This window comes from Canis lupus, chromosome 17 (genome assembly GCF_011100685.1).
Source record: "Canis lupus familiaris isolate Mischka breed German Shepherd chromosome 17, alternate assembly UU_Cfam_GSD_1.0, whole genome shotgun sequence".
Classification (NCBI taxonomy): domain Eukaryota; kingdom Metazoa; phylum Chordata; class Mammalia; order Carnivora; family Canidae; genus Canis; species Canis lupus.
In genome coordinates, this window is record NC_049238.1 from 57,912,762 (window position 1) to 57,927,759 (window position 14,998).

The following is a 14,998-nucleotide window of genomic DNA, read 5'->3' on the forward strand; positions in this document are numbered from 1 at the left end:
GTCAAGAAGGACTCAGGGAAGGGCACCTTTGCACCACAAGCAGTAGTAGTAATAGTCTACACGTTCAGCCTTTGAAAAGGCTTTTACAACAGTTTCTTATTTACTTGGGTAATTAATCTTTCATAAGTCTTTCTTCAGCGTTTAATTTTCCAGATAACCACACTAGGCATAGGCAGCAGGCAGTAAGACCTGGTCTCTGTCCTGGAAGTACTCAGTACAGTGGGGAAAGATGACACAAACAGACCATTTCAATAGGATGCAGTCTAGGGATGCCTTGGGGTTAAGGTAGCCCAGACAGGTGGTATGTAATGACCTCTCTCCTTATCACTGCCATTTTCATCACAGCTCCTCCCAGCTCTCTGTTCCTGAGCCACAGGAGGGGCTATTGGATCCTCATAAGGAGAGGGGCTTTGCTGAGTATTGAATAAATGCAGAATACAGAGGATTCTGAGGGGACAAGTTGGGGGGACAGGAGTGCAAGGAAAGATGATTAGAGGTTTCTACCCCTTCTCTTTTCAACCACTGAACCAACATTTACTGAGAGCTCCTCAGTGGACTCTACTGGTGCTATGTGCTATAGATAGAGATGAATAAAATATCATCCTAGCTCGGCAGGAGCTTGGTCTGGAAAGCAAGTGACTGCCAAATGTCATGAGTAGTGCTGTAACAAACCCTTGAATCGAGTCCACACGGTTCAGAAGGGGAAGTGGCCATGACTACACGGGGCTGTTACTGCCCTGGTCCCTGTGCTGGCTCTTTTTGCAGCTGGATAACCGGCCCCAGGCCCAAGACCCTGGGCCTCAGTCAGAATTTAGCCTTCCTGGATCCACCAAGCACCTGCGCTCCCAGCTGGCCCAATGCAGACAACGCTATCAGGATCTCCAGGAGAAGCTGCTGATATCGGAAGCCACAGTCTTTGCACAGGCCAACCAACTGGAGAAATACCGAGTCATGCTTAGTAAGTCTTAGAGTTCACCATCACCAACGTGTCAGTCTTCTCCTTGAGAAGCTACATGCTTTGCAGACTTGATTTTTCTTCCCCAGCCTCAAAACAACTATAATCCTGACCAGGGTCCTAGAACTGTGGAAATGGATATTTAATTACACCTGCAGAGAAGAATAAAGAACAAAATAAGTTTGCAGTGAGCATATAGTGAAGAAATGGGCTAACATCTAGGTTTGCTGATTTCTGGTATAGGCAGCAAAATGCCTTATGTCTTTCAACATAGTTTCTCTCCTCCTCTTGGCACCAAATAATATTCCTCAAAAATATATCATCATTGTTGGTTTAGAATCCAGGCTTTCTAATAGAACTTCCTGTGGTGATGGAAATACTTACAGAAGACATGAAATGTGGTTAGTTCAAATCAGGAATTTTATTTACTTTTAATTTAATATGAAGTAGTCACATGTGACTAGTTATCTTAATGAAAAGTAAGGATCTAGATGTTTTAGGACTTGGAATTAGTTCAGCTCCATTCACATATTTACTGAGCCTCTGTGGATAAAGCACTACTAGTTTCACTGGGGCTTCTGGGTTTGGTAATATATAATACCCAAGTTAAAGATGTCTGGTCCCCAGAAAGCCTCAGTTGTTGTAGGTCAGATCATCAGTGGCAAACATAGGCTCATCCTGGTGGAAGGAAGCCCTGCCTGGAGTGGGTGGTCTCCTCTCCCACTTGAGTCTGAAGAAGCATCTATCCCACTCTGGCTCTGACCCCCCTGCCCCCCTGAGGACTAGGGCATGTGCTACTGAGATCTTGGGGGTAGTGGGAAATTCAGATCCTCTGTAACGTCCTCTGTATCTTCCCGAGCAGGTGAATCCTTGGTGAAGCAGGACAGCAAGCAGGTGCAGGTGGACCTCCAGGATCTGGGCTATGAAACCTGTGGCCGAAGTGAGAATGAGGCTGAGCGGGAGGAGAGCACCAGTCCCGGTAAGAACACAAGGGCAGGGCTCACTTGGCCTCCCTGGAGTCAGCTTCACATCTGGGAGCTGTTGGCCAGTTCCACAGCTGATGAGGAGTAGGGCTGAGGGGATATTGTAGACTAATAGGGGAACCAGGACCAGAGAGTGACAAGAAGGTTGGCACAGAACTCTTGCCCAACATAAGGCTGAGTGTGAGTTGGAATGTCACCAATTAGTTTTCAGCATGCTGCTGTTAATTAAAAGAAGAAATAGATTATCATCTGAGACTTACTTTTTAATGAAAAGACCAGTTTTGGGGGGTATGCCAACTGTATGTTAAACTTTTTTTTTCATTATAGAAAGACTTTGACTGTAAGGGCATCCACCAAACCAAAATCGAGAAGAGAAGAAAAACACTCAGTGCAATAGAAGATGACTGTGCCTGACCTTCAGGGCTGTTGGGTGGATAAGAAATACCATATTTGAACACTAGTAAAGCAGTAAAGTTCAGGGCTGAATAAAGTACCACTTTAACGTTTGCTCTAATAGTTCTTATTCCCAGCACCAGAGCTGCCTCCAACTACAGCAGCATGTATAGCTTTATTCAGGAAGCTGTCTTTGTCTTTTCTCAGAGTGTGAGGAGCCTGACAGCCTCAGGGAAACAGTCCTGATGGTGGGGCACCTGGGCTCACTGCTGGCCAGCCCTCCAGGGAAGAAGCCCTTGGAAAGCCATCGGGGGAAGCAGGAGTTCCAGGCATATGGAAAGTCAGAAGACATCTCTGTCCTACATAAGGACATCAGAGATCTGAAGGCCCAGCTGCAGAATGCCAACAAGATCATTCAGAATCTTAAGAGCCGGGTCCGGTCCCTCTCAGTTACAAGTGATTATTCATCTAGTCTGGAGAGACCGAGAAAGCTGAAGGCCATTGGCACCCTCGAGGGATCCTCACCTCACAGTGTCACTGACGAGGATGAGGGGTGGCTGTCTGATGGCACTGGGGCTTTCTGCACCCCAGGGCTTCAGGCTAAAAAGGATCTGGAGAGTCTGATCCAGAGAGTGTCTCAGCTGGAGGCCCAGCTCCCGAAAACTGGAGTGGAAGGGAAGCTAGCAGAGGAGCTGAGATCAGCCTCATGGCCTGGGTAAGTAGGGTACTCTTTGAACCTCCATTTGATTGATGACATCTAAGTTTGTGTTTGAGGTAGGCTAGTCCAGGCAGGTAGAAGAGAGAATCCATCATGGTAATCAGAAGAGCACCTTTATAAATGCTAGGCCTAGATCCGAAGCAGGATCAGCAGGTCTCTGGATTTCCTCTCAGGGATCTACTAGTAAAGTGATAGGATATATATGTAGTAGTAAGACTGGAGCCAGACTGCTGGGTTTGAATCCTAGCCCTGGCACTTTCTAGCTGTACAGCTCACCTATTACATGAGGATAGTAAGAGAACCTATCTCAAAAGGTGATTATTAGATTTAAATGAATTAGTACAAGTACTTAATAATTACCTAACATATATTAAGTTCTCTCTACTACTTGCCATATCTATTATTGTTATTGAAACTTTGTGTTGAAAAACACTGGGTAAACTTCCATCTGGGTATCTTGTTATCTGGGTCCTTGTTATCTGCACTGAGTATCAAACCATCCAAAAGCTTAGAGGCCTCAAACAATAATTTATGTGGATTGACTGGGCTCAGCAGTGTGGCTTATGCTTGGGGGTCTCATAAGGCTGCCATCAGATGGTGGCTCAGGCTGGACATAGCTTCTTCATTCACATGTCTGGTGAGATGGTGCTCCTTGGCCTCTCTTTCTCCCCATAGCTTCTTGTCTTCTAGGGTTTTCTTCCCAGTGTAGACTGCTCATAGTATAGTGGTCTCAGGGTAGTTCCATGTCTACATGGCAGCTGGCTTCCAACAGATAGGAAGTAGAAGTTGCCAGGACAGTTAAGAGCTACTCCTGGACTTGGCACAGTGTCACTTCCATCCTTATCTTGGTCAAAGTGGTCACAGAGCTTGCCCAGATTTAAGGAGTGGAGAATAGCCTCTACCTGATGATGAAAGAAGGGGCAAAGACAAATCACAAAACTCTGTGTGGAATAGGAACTTGTGTAATGGCCATCTTTGCAAAATACAGTCTGCCCTAATATAGATGGTCTTTGAAATAGAAGGCAGGAAAGATCCTATCTAGGCTTAGTGATTTTTCTTTCAAGTTTATGTATTTATTTACTTTAAGTAATCTCTCTACCCAGCATGGGGCTTGAAGTCATGACCCCAAGATCAAGAGATGCGTGCTCTTCTGACTGAGTGAGCCAGGCATCCCAGGATTAAGTGATTCTAATCACTAAATTTATTTTTATTATTGAGTATCTACTCAATAAATACATTTAGTGTTTATTGAGTATCAACTGTGAATCTACTCTCTACTAGTTCTGCAAGGAATGTAAAATTTGGCACCATATTTACCTCCACAGGATAGGATTCACCTGGACATATGACTAACATATATAAAACAGTGTAAGAACAGTGGCACACTAGATTGATGTAGTCATGTGTCAGAGCAAGATTTATTCTTAAATACCTTCTTTGGTTTCTGTGCCAGAATATAGCCTGGGGAGCTCCTTAGAGATGGTCTCACACCCGGGATCGAATCCCACATCGGGCTCCCGGTGCATGGAGCCTGCTTCTCCCTCTGCCTGAGTCTCTGCCTCTCTCTCTCTGTGACTATCATAAATAAATAAATAAATAAAATTAAAAAAAAAAAAAGAGATGGTCTCACAGAAATCTCTCAGGGATGCCTGGGTGGCTCAGTGGTTGAACATCTGACTTTAGCTCAGGGTTTGATCCCAGGGTCCCAGGATTGAGTCCCACATCAGGCTCCCTGCATGGAGCCTGCTTCTCCCTCTGCCTATGTCTCTGCCCCTCTGTCTGTCTGTCTCTCTCTCTCTCTCTCTCTCATGAATAAATAAAATCTTTAAAAAAAGAAAAAAGAAAAGAAATCTCTACCAAAGGCCGATAATTTAACGTTCACTCATTTTCATTCTTACTTTTTCCTCTTGTCTCCTATATTAGGAAATATGATTCCCTAATTCAGGATCAGGCCCGAGAGCTGTCGTACCTACGCCAGAAGATACGAGAAGGGAGAGGTATCTGTTATCTTCTCACCCAGCATGCAAAAGATACAGTAAAATCTTTTGAGGACCTTCTTAGGAGCAATGACATTGACTACTACCTGGGCCAGAGCTTCCGTGAGCAACTTGCCCAGGGAAGCCAGCTGACAGAGAGACTCACCAGTAAACTCAGCACCAGTAAGTTGGCCACAGTGCTTTGGCACACTCCCACAGCCTCAGGCCCAGGCAGCCACCACACCTACACCACAGCTGGTTAACCCAGGTCCTGCTTCCACTTCATTTCCTGGGACCATTACAGGATTAGGACTGACTAGGACACAGGGTTGGAGAGGTCATGATTGCGACAGCAGAAACCTGAGCACTCGTGGCAAGTGACCTTTAGGGAAGTAGGCTGTGTCCATCCAGTGCTAAGGGAGAGAAAGTGAGAAGAGATTAGAGGACCTCATCATAGTGCAAAAGAGCCTGACAGAATTGCAAGACCCAGGTGGTGGCCTGGATGCTTCCATTAACTTGCCTGGGGCAATGGCTTAGCCTTTCAGCATCTGTTTCTTTGTTTATTGCATGGTGTCATACGTGAATATAATTCCAATATGGATAAAGCACCTTCCCCTTTGGCCATGGTTTGGGCACTGAATGTCATGGTGCAAGGACTAGGAATATTGGCTATTATTGGTTATTATTAATGGAGCTCTTTGCCTAGAAAAAAATTCTTGAGAGTACCTGAGGGGGAGTACAGCACAATCGGTCTTGGGGGCCAGCCATCCCACATGCTGGTGCACAGGTTGGGACAGGGCTGTTTGTCATCTCCTCAGAGCAAGAGTGGGTTCTACATGAATGCTGTGATGCGACACAGAGCATACATCTAAGAGTCAGTCTGTGGCAGGTCTAGAAGCTGGAATGTTCCAGAGAGAGGCTGGGCAAGTGCCTTTTAAACTTCTTTGCATCAAAAAAATAAATAAATAAATAAATAAACTTCTTTGCATCAGTTTAGGGTAGAGGATGTCATGATGCTGATCACCAGGTCAGGAGAGGTGCCTTGTGAGCTCAGGAGAGCCTACAGGTCTCCCCTCTGAGGATACAATCTGCAGCCTCCCAGAGTAATTCTCCTACATGTCCTGGACATACACAGAGGGAGTCACCGTTCTGTACCCACATAGGCTCCTGCATTTATAATGTGGGAAGTGGGACCTGTTTAATTTCTTACCATTTCTTTCTGAATTTGGCTTACAGAGGATCATAAAAGTGAGAAAGATCAAGCTGGACTTGAACCACTGGCCCTCAGGTAATTTGAAATAGGGTCTGGTAAAGGAATCAGGAACAAGACTCAAGGGGTCCAGGGTGACTACAACTTCACAAATCGGGGTGGTGGGGGGTGGGGGCAGAATGCTGCTTATAATGAATTCATGAAACACCTTACTATTGTTTTTAGCCTAATTCTTTACTCTCTTTTGCTATAATTCTTTTGATTTCTATTTGCATATTTATTCTCCAGGCTTGGTAACCTAGAGTCGGTCTGATCCAAAAGTAAACTGACCAGGTTCCAGGGCTTCTAGGCACCCTCAGGTTATCCTCTGCTTTCCTCCTGTGTGTTTAAAGTTGAGGCTGTGCTGCTAAGTCAGCTTACCCCAAGCTGAATTGGCTGCTAGTTTAATAACTGCCCAATTTCCTTGGGGGAATAAAGAATCAAAGAACCACAGTACAATTCCTAAGGGGAAAGGCCTGGGTTTTGCAGATGCCTGGGAGGCTACAGTGTCTCAGGAGCCAGTTTTCAATGAGTCACTGTGTATAATTGTATAATGTGCAGTAAAATATGGGGCCAAAATCCACTGTAGCCACTAATTCAAGCCCCTTTGTCTCAGAAGTGTGCTTTAGACTATGCGGTGCTTCTTAAAATTCCAGTGGTGAAGAATAAAGTGGGGTTTTTTTGGTTAGTATTTCTGATCCATCACGGACATAGACAATCAACCAGATGATTCCACACACCCTGCTTTTGGTTGTCCATGATAATTTCAAACTGCTATATGTTTCTCACCACTTACCTTCAATTACTGTACTTATCTTCTTGGAGACTGGTAACCAAGAATTCTCGGACTCCAGCTCTGCTGGGGCCACACTTAGAACAGTAGTGTCTTAGAGAGTTAGCCCAATCTCCGCCAGTCCCCAGCACATCATGTGGCCAGTGCACTGACTAGCTACTGCTCCCCCTCCCTCTGTACCCCGCCTACTCTCCGCCCCTAATCAGTGATAGGTTATTTTGATCGTTCTTTGCAGGAATGGTTTCCTTGACTTCTGTGGCTTTTCCCATGTGCCTTAGTCAGGACTAGTTGACCTGGTGACCTTGGCTTCACCTGTTGTCCCACTTCACCCCACCAGGCTCAGCAGGGAGCTGCAGGAGAAGGAGAAAGTGATTGAAGTCCTGCAGGCCAAGCTAGATGCTCGGTCTCTCACACCCTCCAGCAGCCATGCATTGTCAGACTCCCACCGCTCTCCCAGCAGCTCGTCCTTCCTGTCTGATGAGCTGGAAGCCTGCTCTGACATGGATGTAGCCAGCGAGTACACACATTATGAAGAGAAGAAGGCTCCACCTGGTCACTCAGGTAGCCTCCACTTTCTGAGTGGTACCACTTTTCTCTAGGCTGAGGGGAAACTTCCATAACCAGGCCTTATAGATCCATCTTGGTGTGTATCAGGCTGAACATGGCTCTGGGACCAAGCACCAAGCACAAGCCCCTGTGGTTCAGGATCTTTGCTCTGCTGCTGACTCTGCAGGGTGTCACTGGGTCTCCAATGGATGTGCACGCTGGTAGACCCAAGGTGAACCACAGTGAGAAGAGTGAGAAGATCCTGGCCAACTTTTCTTCCCCACTGCCTCATGACCACAGACTACCTGACTGACTTCCTTCTTAAAATGGGACATCTTATCTCTCCTGCAATGATCTTGCTTGCTGCATTTCCTGAACAGTATCCCAAGTTATCTGTCAGGGGTCACAGATGCTGTCTGTCCCACCTGGTATTTTTAGAAGCACCATTTTCATGGTTTCCAGATCTGGGCCTATCACCTCTAAGGTGGCTTGCCCCACTCAAGAAGCTTTCTGAAAGCAAGGAAATGAACACTGTTCACAGTGCTTGTGCTTGATGCTTTTCCAGAAAGCAAGACTCTGCCTTGGTACCCCTGGTTAAATATAAGGCCAGATTCTAGTTCTTTGTCAACCACCAAACATTTTCTTTCATTCATGGGTTTTGTAGATTCCATCCATCATTTGAGTCATTCTGCTGTACTGTCTTCTAAACCATCAGCAACCAGTGTACCTCGGGGGGTTAAGGCCGAACCCAGCAGCAACCCCATCAGCTTGCCAGCTCCCCAGAACCCCCCCCAAGAGGCCAGCCAGGCCCATCCAGGTATGCGACAGCTGACATGGCGGGAGGTTTTTCTCTTCTCCCTCAGCAGCCCGTTTGACTTTTCTTCAGGGATGAATGTCTCCACTGTCAGGAGAGAGTGCAATAAATTATATGCATTAAATCCTAGATGAAATCAAGAGATCATCATAGTTCACCAACTGTGTCTGAGTTTTCTTTGTTTTAAATATTTTAGGAAAATCAGAAATCTATAATAGACTTTGATCTGCATAATAATTTTGACCAGTAATTGGAGAATCATTTTAAAGAAAATATTTTCATTTCTTTTCTCTCATTTTACCCTGGGGAGCAAAGAGGCAAAATATTTCTCCTAGGATTACAGTAGCCAAAGAACAACACAACAAAAGCCACTGCTGCTCACCTGTAAGCATTACCCATTTTATCTGTACTGTAAGCCTCTGTAGCAGCTCAGGATGTTTCAGTGACCTCAGAAAAGATCCTGTTCCTATTATATGATCATTCATGGATTTACCAACAGGTTGGCAGCCCTCGATATGTATGTAGTGAGTATCCTGGAACCAGTTGGGGTAGTTTTTATTTATCTGCCCCAGCCTAGTTGCTGGGGGGTGTGCGGTTCAATCACAGCCCCATACCAATTATGGCAGGAAAAAGGCAAACCTTGTCCTCACCTCCTACCTCCTGCCACAATCGGCTGTCTGCCTTCAGTGTGGTAAGGTGCCCCCAGAGAGCACAGTGCTTTCCTTCTGCTGCCCCCAGCTCTCCTGAGAACAAGTCACTGAAATCTTAAAGAGGGGATGTGTCTGACTCTTTCAGAGCCTGAGCTCAAAGTTTCTGGGCTAGAGTAGGCAGCAGCTGGCCCAGGGAAGTCATGGGAAAAAGCTATATGCCTAGCACTTAGACATATGTATAAATGTTGTGGGATCAAACAGAGCAGAAGGCCGCGGGTTTTAAAATCAGAATGCCTCCCTTCAGGGGATGCCCAGGGATGCCTGGCCTGTGTCTTGGCAACGTGGGTGTCTTTGCAGTGCTACTCTGATAGTGTGTCAGCATCCTGGGGCAAGGGATGTGATTTAAAATGTAAGCACTGTCTTCCACGGGAGGCATTCTCCACAGGTCAGTCTTGGTTTCGGCTCCCTCCATGGGCTACCTGCTACAAAACTGTTTTTAGGAAAAAGGAGACAGATTCAAACATCAGAACATCCCAGGGTCCCTAAAGACCTGTCTTTAGATGGGCTACATCATGGTCATCTGTGAAGATTTTTTAAAATGCACATTTCCAAGCCCTCCTCCCAAAGTTTATGATTACATAGATCATGGCCTGAAGAATCTGCACATATTAAGAATTTTTCCTAAGTGATTTGAACATCCAGACAGGCATGCAAGCTATTGTGTTTGAGTCATTTCACCAAGACCTTTATTTTTCATTTGGTGAATGAATACACTGATTTGAGATTCTGAGGTTTGTTTCCATGAGACTTGAATTACATGCATGAGGAATGTACATTTTCCCACAGTCCTGGCCTGCTCCTGCCTTCCTCAGGGTGAGCCCTCATGCTCTCAGAGGAGTTCTAGGTACAGGGAGTCCTGTCACAGGGGCAAGGACTGATACACACCCAGGGATGTTTGAGAGCACTGAGGCATAACCATCCTGACCAATCTGTTCCTGGGATGGCTGGGATGAGATCTCATAGCTGCCCAGGTGACAGTTATGCAACTTTGCCTTCTATAACCAATTGTTTCCAAGATGAGCCTAGAATATGTATGCCAGATATCCCTGGCAAGGGAGAAGGCAGAGAGGCCAGCTAAGCCAGCCTCTTGGGTAGCAATGCTTGTCCTTTGCCATGTCAGCCAGCACCATGCTGAATGATAGCCACCACCAAAGGAGGCATCTGGACAAGAAATAATTTCATCTTCTCCATCTTTTCCCCGTTCCTTTCTCCCACTTCCTTTCTAATGACATGTCTCCTTTCTTCCCAACTTTGTGTTTCTAGGCCTTCATTTTCCCTCCATATCCACACTGGTTAGCCTTCCCCAGGCACCACTGCCCTCAGCTCCACCCAGCTTCCTGCCTTTCAGCTCCACTGGCCCTCCCCTCCTTGGCTGCTGTGAGACACCTATGGTCTCCTTGGCAGAGGCTCAGCAGGAGCTGCAGATGCTGCAGAAACAATTGGGAGAAAGTGAGCACTTCCTGCTGTGTTTGTGTGCTTGGGCATGGCAGCCCTACCCTGTGTGGCTCTGCATGGCTTTGGCTTGATGGCAGAGTTTTTAAAAACAACATAGGGTGTACACAATACTAGTGGATGATTGACAGATGGCTCTGCTTGCTTTTTTTTGGAAATATATTTACTGTTATCTTTCTGATGTGTGTGTCACATCAATTCATCAGGCCCTAGACCTGGTCCTCTCCCACTGCTGACAGTGTGGGGTACCACCAAGTATAGTGAAGCCCTGACACCTTGGTGACATGTTTATTGGCAGGGCACGGAAAAAGCTTTTGTACCTTGCCTGAGAGGCAAAGATGGCCACTTTCAGGGGAATCCTTTCCATGCCTATTATATTCTCCTGCTATGAAAAATGCTTTTTAATCAAGTTCAGATCCTGACATCATTAGGTTGAGGGCAAAAAGGGTAGTAGTGAGGGATTCAGAAGAAGTGGCAAAGCCCCTCTTGCTGTTGTACAAGGTTCATTTCTACCCCTGGACAGGTGACATCTGGGTGGCTAGAACCAGAAGCACAGGCTGTGATATCTGACTGTAAATTCTGCCCTCTGACTCCCAGAGATAATTGAGCTTATCAGTTATAGACTATGTGCAGTCATCTTTTTGGAAAGGCTTTGATATATGTATGGGCTGGATGCCTCATCATAAAAATTTTGTGGGTGATCAACTATAGCTTAAAAAAAAATAAGAAAAACCGTCACGTGAAGAATTTACTCCTAATAGTGCTTTTAAAAATCTAGAAATAAGTTTGATGTTACCTTAAAATCACATTCTGTGACTTTAAAAAAGAGTCACATGATCCAGAGATTGATGCTAAGGGTCACCATGCACAGTGTCCAATGACCTAGAACCACAGCCAAGAATTTATATACCTGAAGCCCCAGTTGTCATTTACCCCAGTTTATTTGTTTTGTCATCTCTGAAAAATGAATACGCTGTCTAGCCTACTCTGTTCCAGTTTGATTCCCAAAACCAATTAAATAAGACCATTTTTAGAAGAGTTTTACATCTTCCTTTTTGCAGGCAGTGAAGTCTTAAAGACTGCCTCCTAAAAACAAAAATAAATAAAATAAAATAAAATAAAATAAAAGACTGCCTCCTGCTTATCACAGCTTTACACAGATGAGGCAATCTAGGCTTACCCAGCAACAGGAACCTGGTCTTACCTGAGCCTCACACCACTTGAGTGATAGGTGGAGCCAGAGCAGGGAACTAAGGCTTGGGAAAGTAGAGCTACTTGTTTAAGGTTACTAGTAAGTGGGAGAGATGGGCTTGAATCAGGTCTTCTGCTTCCAGTTTCCTGTTTTCCATTTTACCTTTTCTGTCTAGGATGGTTTTGTTACCATCCTGCTCAGAGCATATGGCTGAGCTAAGCTCAACAAATTCTAGAAGCCCCTTTGAACAATCTTCTCTCTTTCTCTTTAGAGATCAGTAGAAGATTTTGATGTCTATGACCTAAAACTTGTTCCTTTAGTGGTTCTGGAATCAACTGATGGATAACAAATTTCTCCTGTATCAAAATGGCAAGAGTGTCCTCTAGCTTATTTTTCTTTTCCTTTACCTTTCCATATCTGTCAGTTTGTCCAAAAGGAAAGATAGAAGCTAACATTTGTGCAAAATGGTCTGTGGATATTTGTTAAAGTCCTGTCTAATCTAAGCCATTGAACAGAGTTTGGATGGTCCCAGCTTTGGTGAGCAAGATTATAGCCCTGTCTTGTCCATTCTGAAGCAAAGCCCTCTCTGAGGGACTACCAGTGTTCCTTGTTTTCTTTGAACAGGCTTCCACATGGAAAGTGGTGCATGGCGGTTTCTCAGGTCACCTTGGGGCAGAAATCTCCTTGTGCTAGAGTTTGTCTGGTGTCTTTGCATGGTTTAGGGCATGTGCTCTGTATTGTGTGGCCAGGGCAAACTGGAACATGAAAATACTGATCACTGTTACTGATAGACTTGGAACTTTCTAAGACCTTGGTTAAAAAGTAAGCTGTTGACAATCCCTGATTTTCCCCCCTTTGCCTTATGTTGAGCTAGGGTGGAAGGGAGTGTGAAAGAGGTAGGAAATCGTCGTATCTTTACTGAATCCTAAATTTAGATGCTGAAGGGCACCTGGGTGGCTCAGTCAGTTAAGCATTTTATCCTTGATCTCAGCTCAGGTCTTTATTTTAGGGTTGTTAGTTAAAGCCCTGCATTGGGCGTAGAGCCTACTTAAAAAAAAAAAAAATTAGATGTTAACATTTTTCATCCCCCTTTTTAATTCCCAGGGATGCTAATAAACACCTAGTATTTTCCAAATTGGGGAAGGAGAGACCCCTGGCAGTACTTCTCAAACTTTGCTGTCTATTAAAATCACCTGGGATGATTTTAAAACATCCAGTACCCAAGTTGTACCCTCACACCAGTTAAGGCAAAATCTCTGGGAGGTCCAGGCATCAGTATTTATTTGTTTACATTTTCCAAGGTGACTCTAATATGCAGCCAAATTTGAGAACCAGTTATAAATGGAGATAAAAATTGACAAGTGCCAGTTGCATTATCCCTTCAGAGGAGTTTGGCTTGGTTGGCGGGGATGATGACCTCTTCCTCTTTGCTTAGGTTGAGCTACCTGTTTACTCTGCTGCCCATACTGATAACCCCTGAAAGAAAGCATCTTCTGAATATGAATATCCTAAACTAAGCCCTGTCCACCTGTCTCTTCTGCAGGCTGGACTTCTTTTTACATAGAAGCAAAGATGATTTGGCTCAGATGAAGGCCCATGATTTCCTAAGATCTACGGAAGCATCAGCCTATGTTAAATGAAAGGTCCTACATCCCTCCATGGATGCTAGCATTAAGCACATCTGTGAATAGGAATGTGCTGTATCCCCTGACTTTGGGAATGAGTTTTCCTTCTGAAACTTTCCTGGACTCTATCATGAGGAATTATAATAGAAGCCAGGAACGGAGCTACTGGACTTTTCCTTTGTGTACACTGGTGACTTTCAGATACTTTATCCATCCTCTACCTCTTGATGTCTCATGCAAGAAAATACATAGGGTGAAAGTTATGGCCTCTAGGTTATGCTCTTCATCTAACTGGTATTCTGGAATGGACTGGGATCTCCGCCATTGCACGTGTCCTCATTGCTGTCCATTCTCAACAATCCCACACTTCCTTGCTGGTCCTTCCCTTCCAATATTCTCTTCCTCACTCACATTTCTTTCTGCCCAGGTGTCAGCACCGTCCATCCTGCTTCCCCAGCTGCATTGCCAAGCAACCATTTAGAAGCCAACTCTTCCCAATATCTCAACCCTGCCCAGCCCCACTCTCCTCCAACTGGCAGCACAGAATTGGGCAGAATCCTGGAGCCTGGCTACCTGGGTAGCGGCAGCCAGTGGGATGTGATGAGGCCTCAGAAGGGGAGTGTATCAGGCGACTTATCCTCAGGATCCTCTGTGTGTCAGCTTAACTCCAAACCCACAGGTAAAACATGAAGCTGAGAGGGTCGGCCTGTGAGATGAAATCTCACTTAAAGTCTACCCCTCTGCTACATGGGCAGGGGCATTTTTCATTTCTCTAGTCCCTGACTCACCAAGTAGGGGTAAAATGAAAGGGCCTGATCAGTGCTGGATCTTTCTATATGCCTCCCTGCAGCCTCCCTGCCCAGGGTGTCAGTACTATTTAGAGGCCTGGAAAAGTCAGGGACGTACCTTGTGCTCTCACATTCATGTCATTCACTACACAGAAGAAGTTTATATACATGTCTGTTTACCTTACGCCTTCTCTCTAAGGCTGGAGGAAGGGCTTAATGCCTTGTTAAGAAGTGCTCAGAGGCACCTGGTTGTCTCAGTGGTGGAGTGTCTGCCTTTGGCTCAGGTGGTGGTCCTGGGTCCTCAATGCAGGGAGCCTGCTTCTCCCTCTGCCTATGTCTCTCTCTCTGTCTCTCATGAATGAATAAATAAAAAATATCTTTAAAAAAAAGTGTTCAGTCAAGTATCAGTGAGAGGAATGGTATCAGGATAGAGTGAGGTCTTCCCCACTGCACTCAGGTGAGAAAGTCATACTCAGGAGGTCACCACACCTTTTCAGATACTTCAGTTATTTTTCTAAACCACATGGAACTTCCTTATATTCCCCACTTATACTGGTCACTCTACACTTACACTTAAAACTCCCTCATGCTTTGGGGCACCCAGCTGTCTCAGTGGATGAAGTGTCTGCCTTTGGCTCAGGTCATGATCTCAGGAATCCGGAGATTAAGCCCCACATTGGGCTCCCTGCTCAGCAGGGAGTCTACTTCTCCCTCTGCCTTTCCTCCACTGCTCATGCTCGCTCGCTCTCTCAAATTAAAAAATAAACAAATCTTTAAAACTCCCTCAGATTTTCTGTGTGTAGG

The 14,998-nt window shown here is 45.3% G+C and overlaps 1 protein-coding gene across 18 annotated transcripts in view; it reads left to right on the forward strand.

Annotated features, from left to right (window-relative positions):
* Positions 1 to 14,998, forward strand: part of PDE4DIPP2 (phosphodiesterase 4D interacting protein) — a 224,251-nt gene that overhangs the window by 190,005 nt on the left and 19,248 nt on the right. For 15 of the 18 annotated variants that reach the window (XR_005372682.1, XM_038561938.1, XM_038561936.1 and 12 more), the window contains 9 exons: positions 766 to 958; positions 1,818 to 1,934; positions 2,539 to 3,046; positions 4,973 to 5,208; positions 6,262 to 6,313; positions 7,405 to 7,628; positions 8,278 to 8,430; positions 10,401 to 10,586; positions 13,834 to 14,085. Coding sequence is in view for 17 of the 18 variants with exons in the window: in XM_038561938.1 (XP_038417866.1) it covers positions 766 to 958; positions 1,818 to 1,934; positions 2,539 to 3,046; positions 4,973 to 5,208; positions 6,262 to 6,313; positions 7,405 to 7,628; positions 8,278 to 8,430; positions 10,401 to 10,586; positions 13,834 to 14,085 (1,921 nt within the window). In the remaining variant the exon portion in view is untranslated. The remainder of the gene's footprint in view (positions 1 to 765; positions 959 to 1,817; positions 1,935 to 2,538; positions 3,047 to 4,972; positions 5,209 to 6,261; positions 6,314 to 7,404; positions 7,629 to 8,277; positions 8,431 to 10,400; positions 10,587 to 13,833; positions 14,086 to 14,998) is intronic. The other 3 variants (XM_038561943.1, XM_038561953.1, XM_038561954.1) reach the window with 1 other exon arrangement.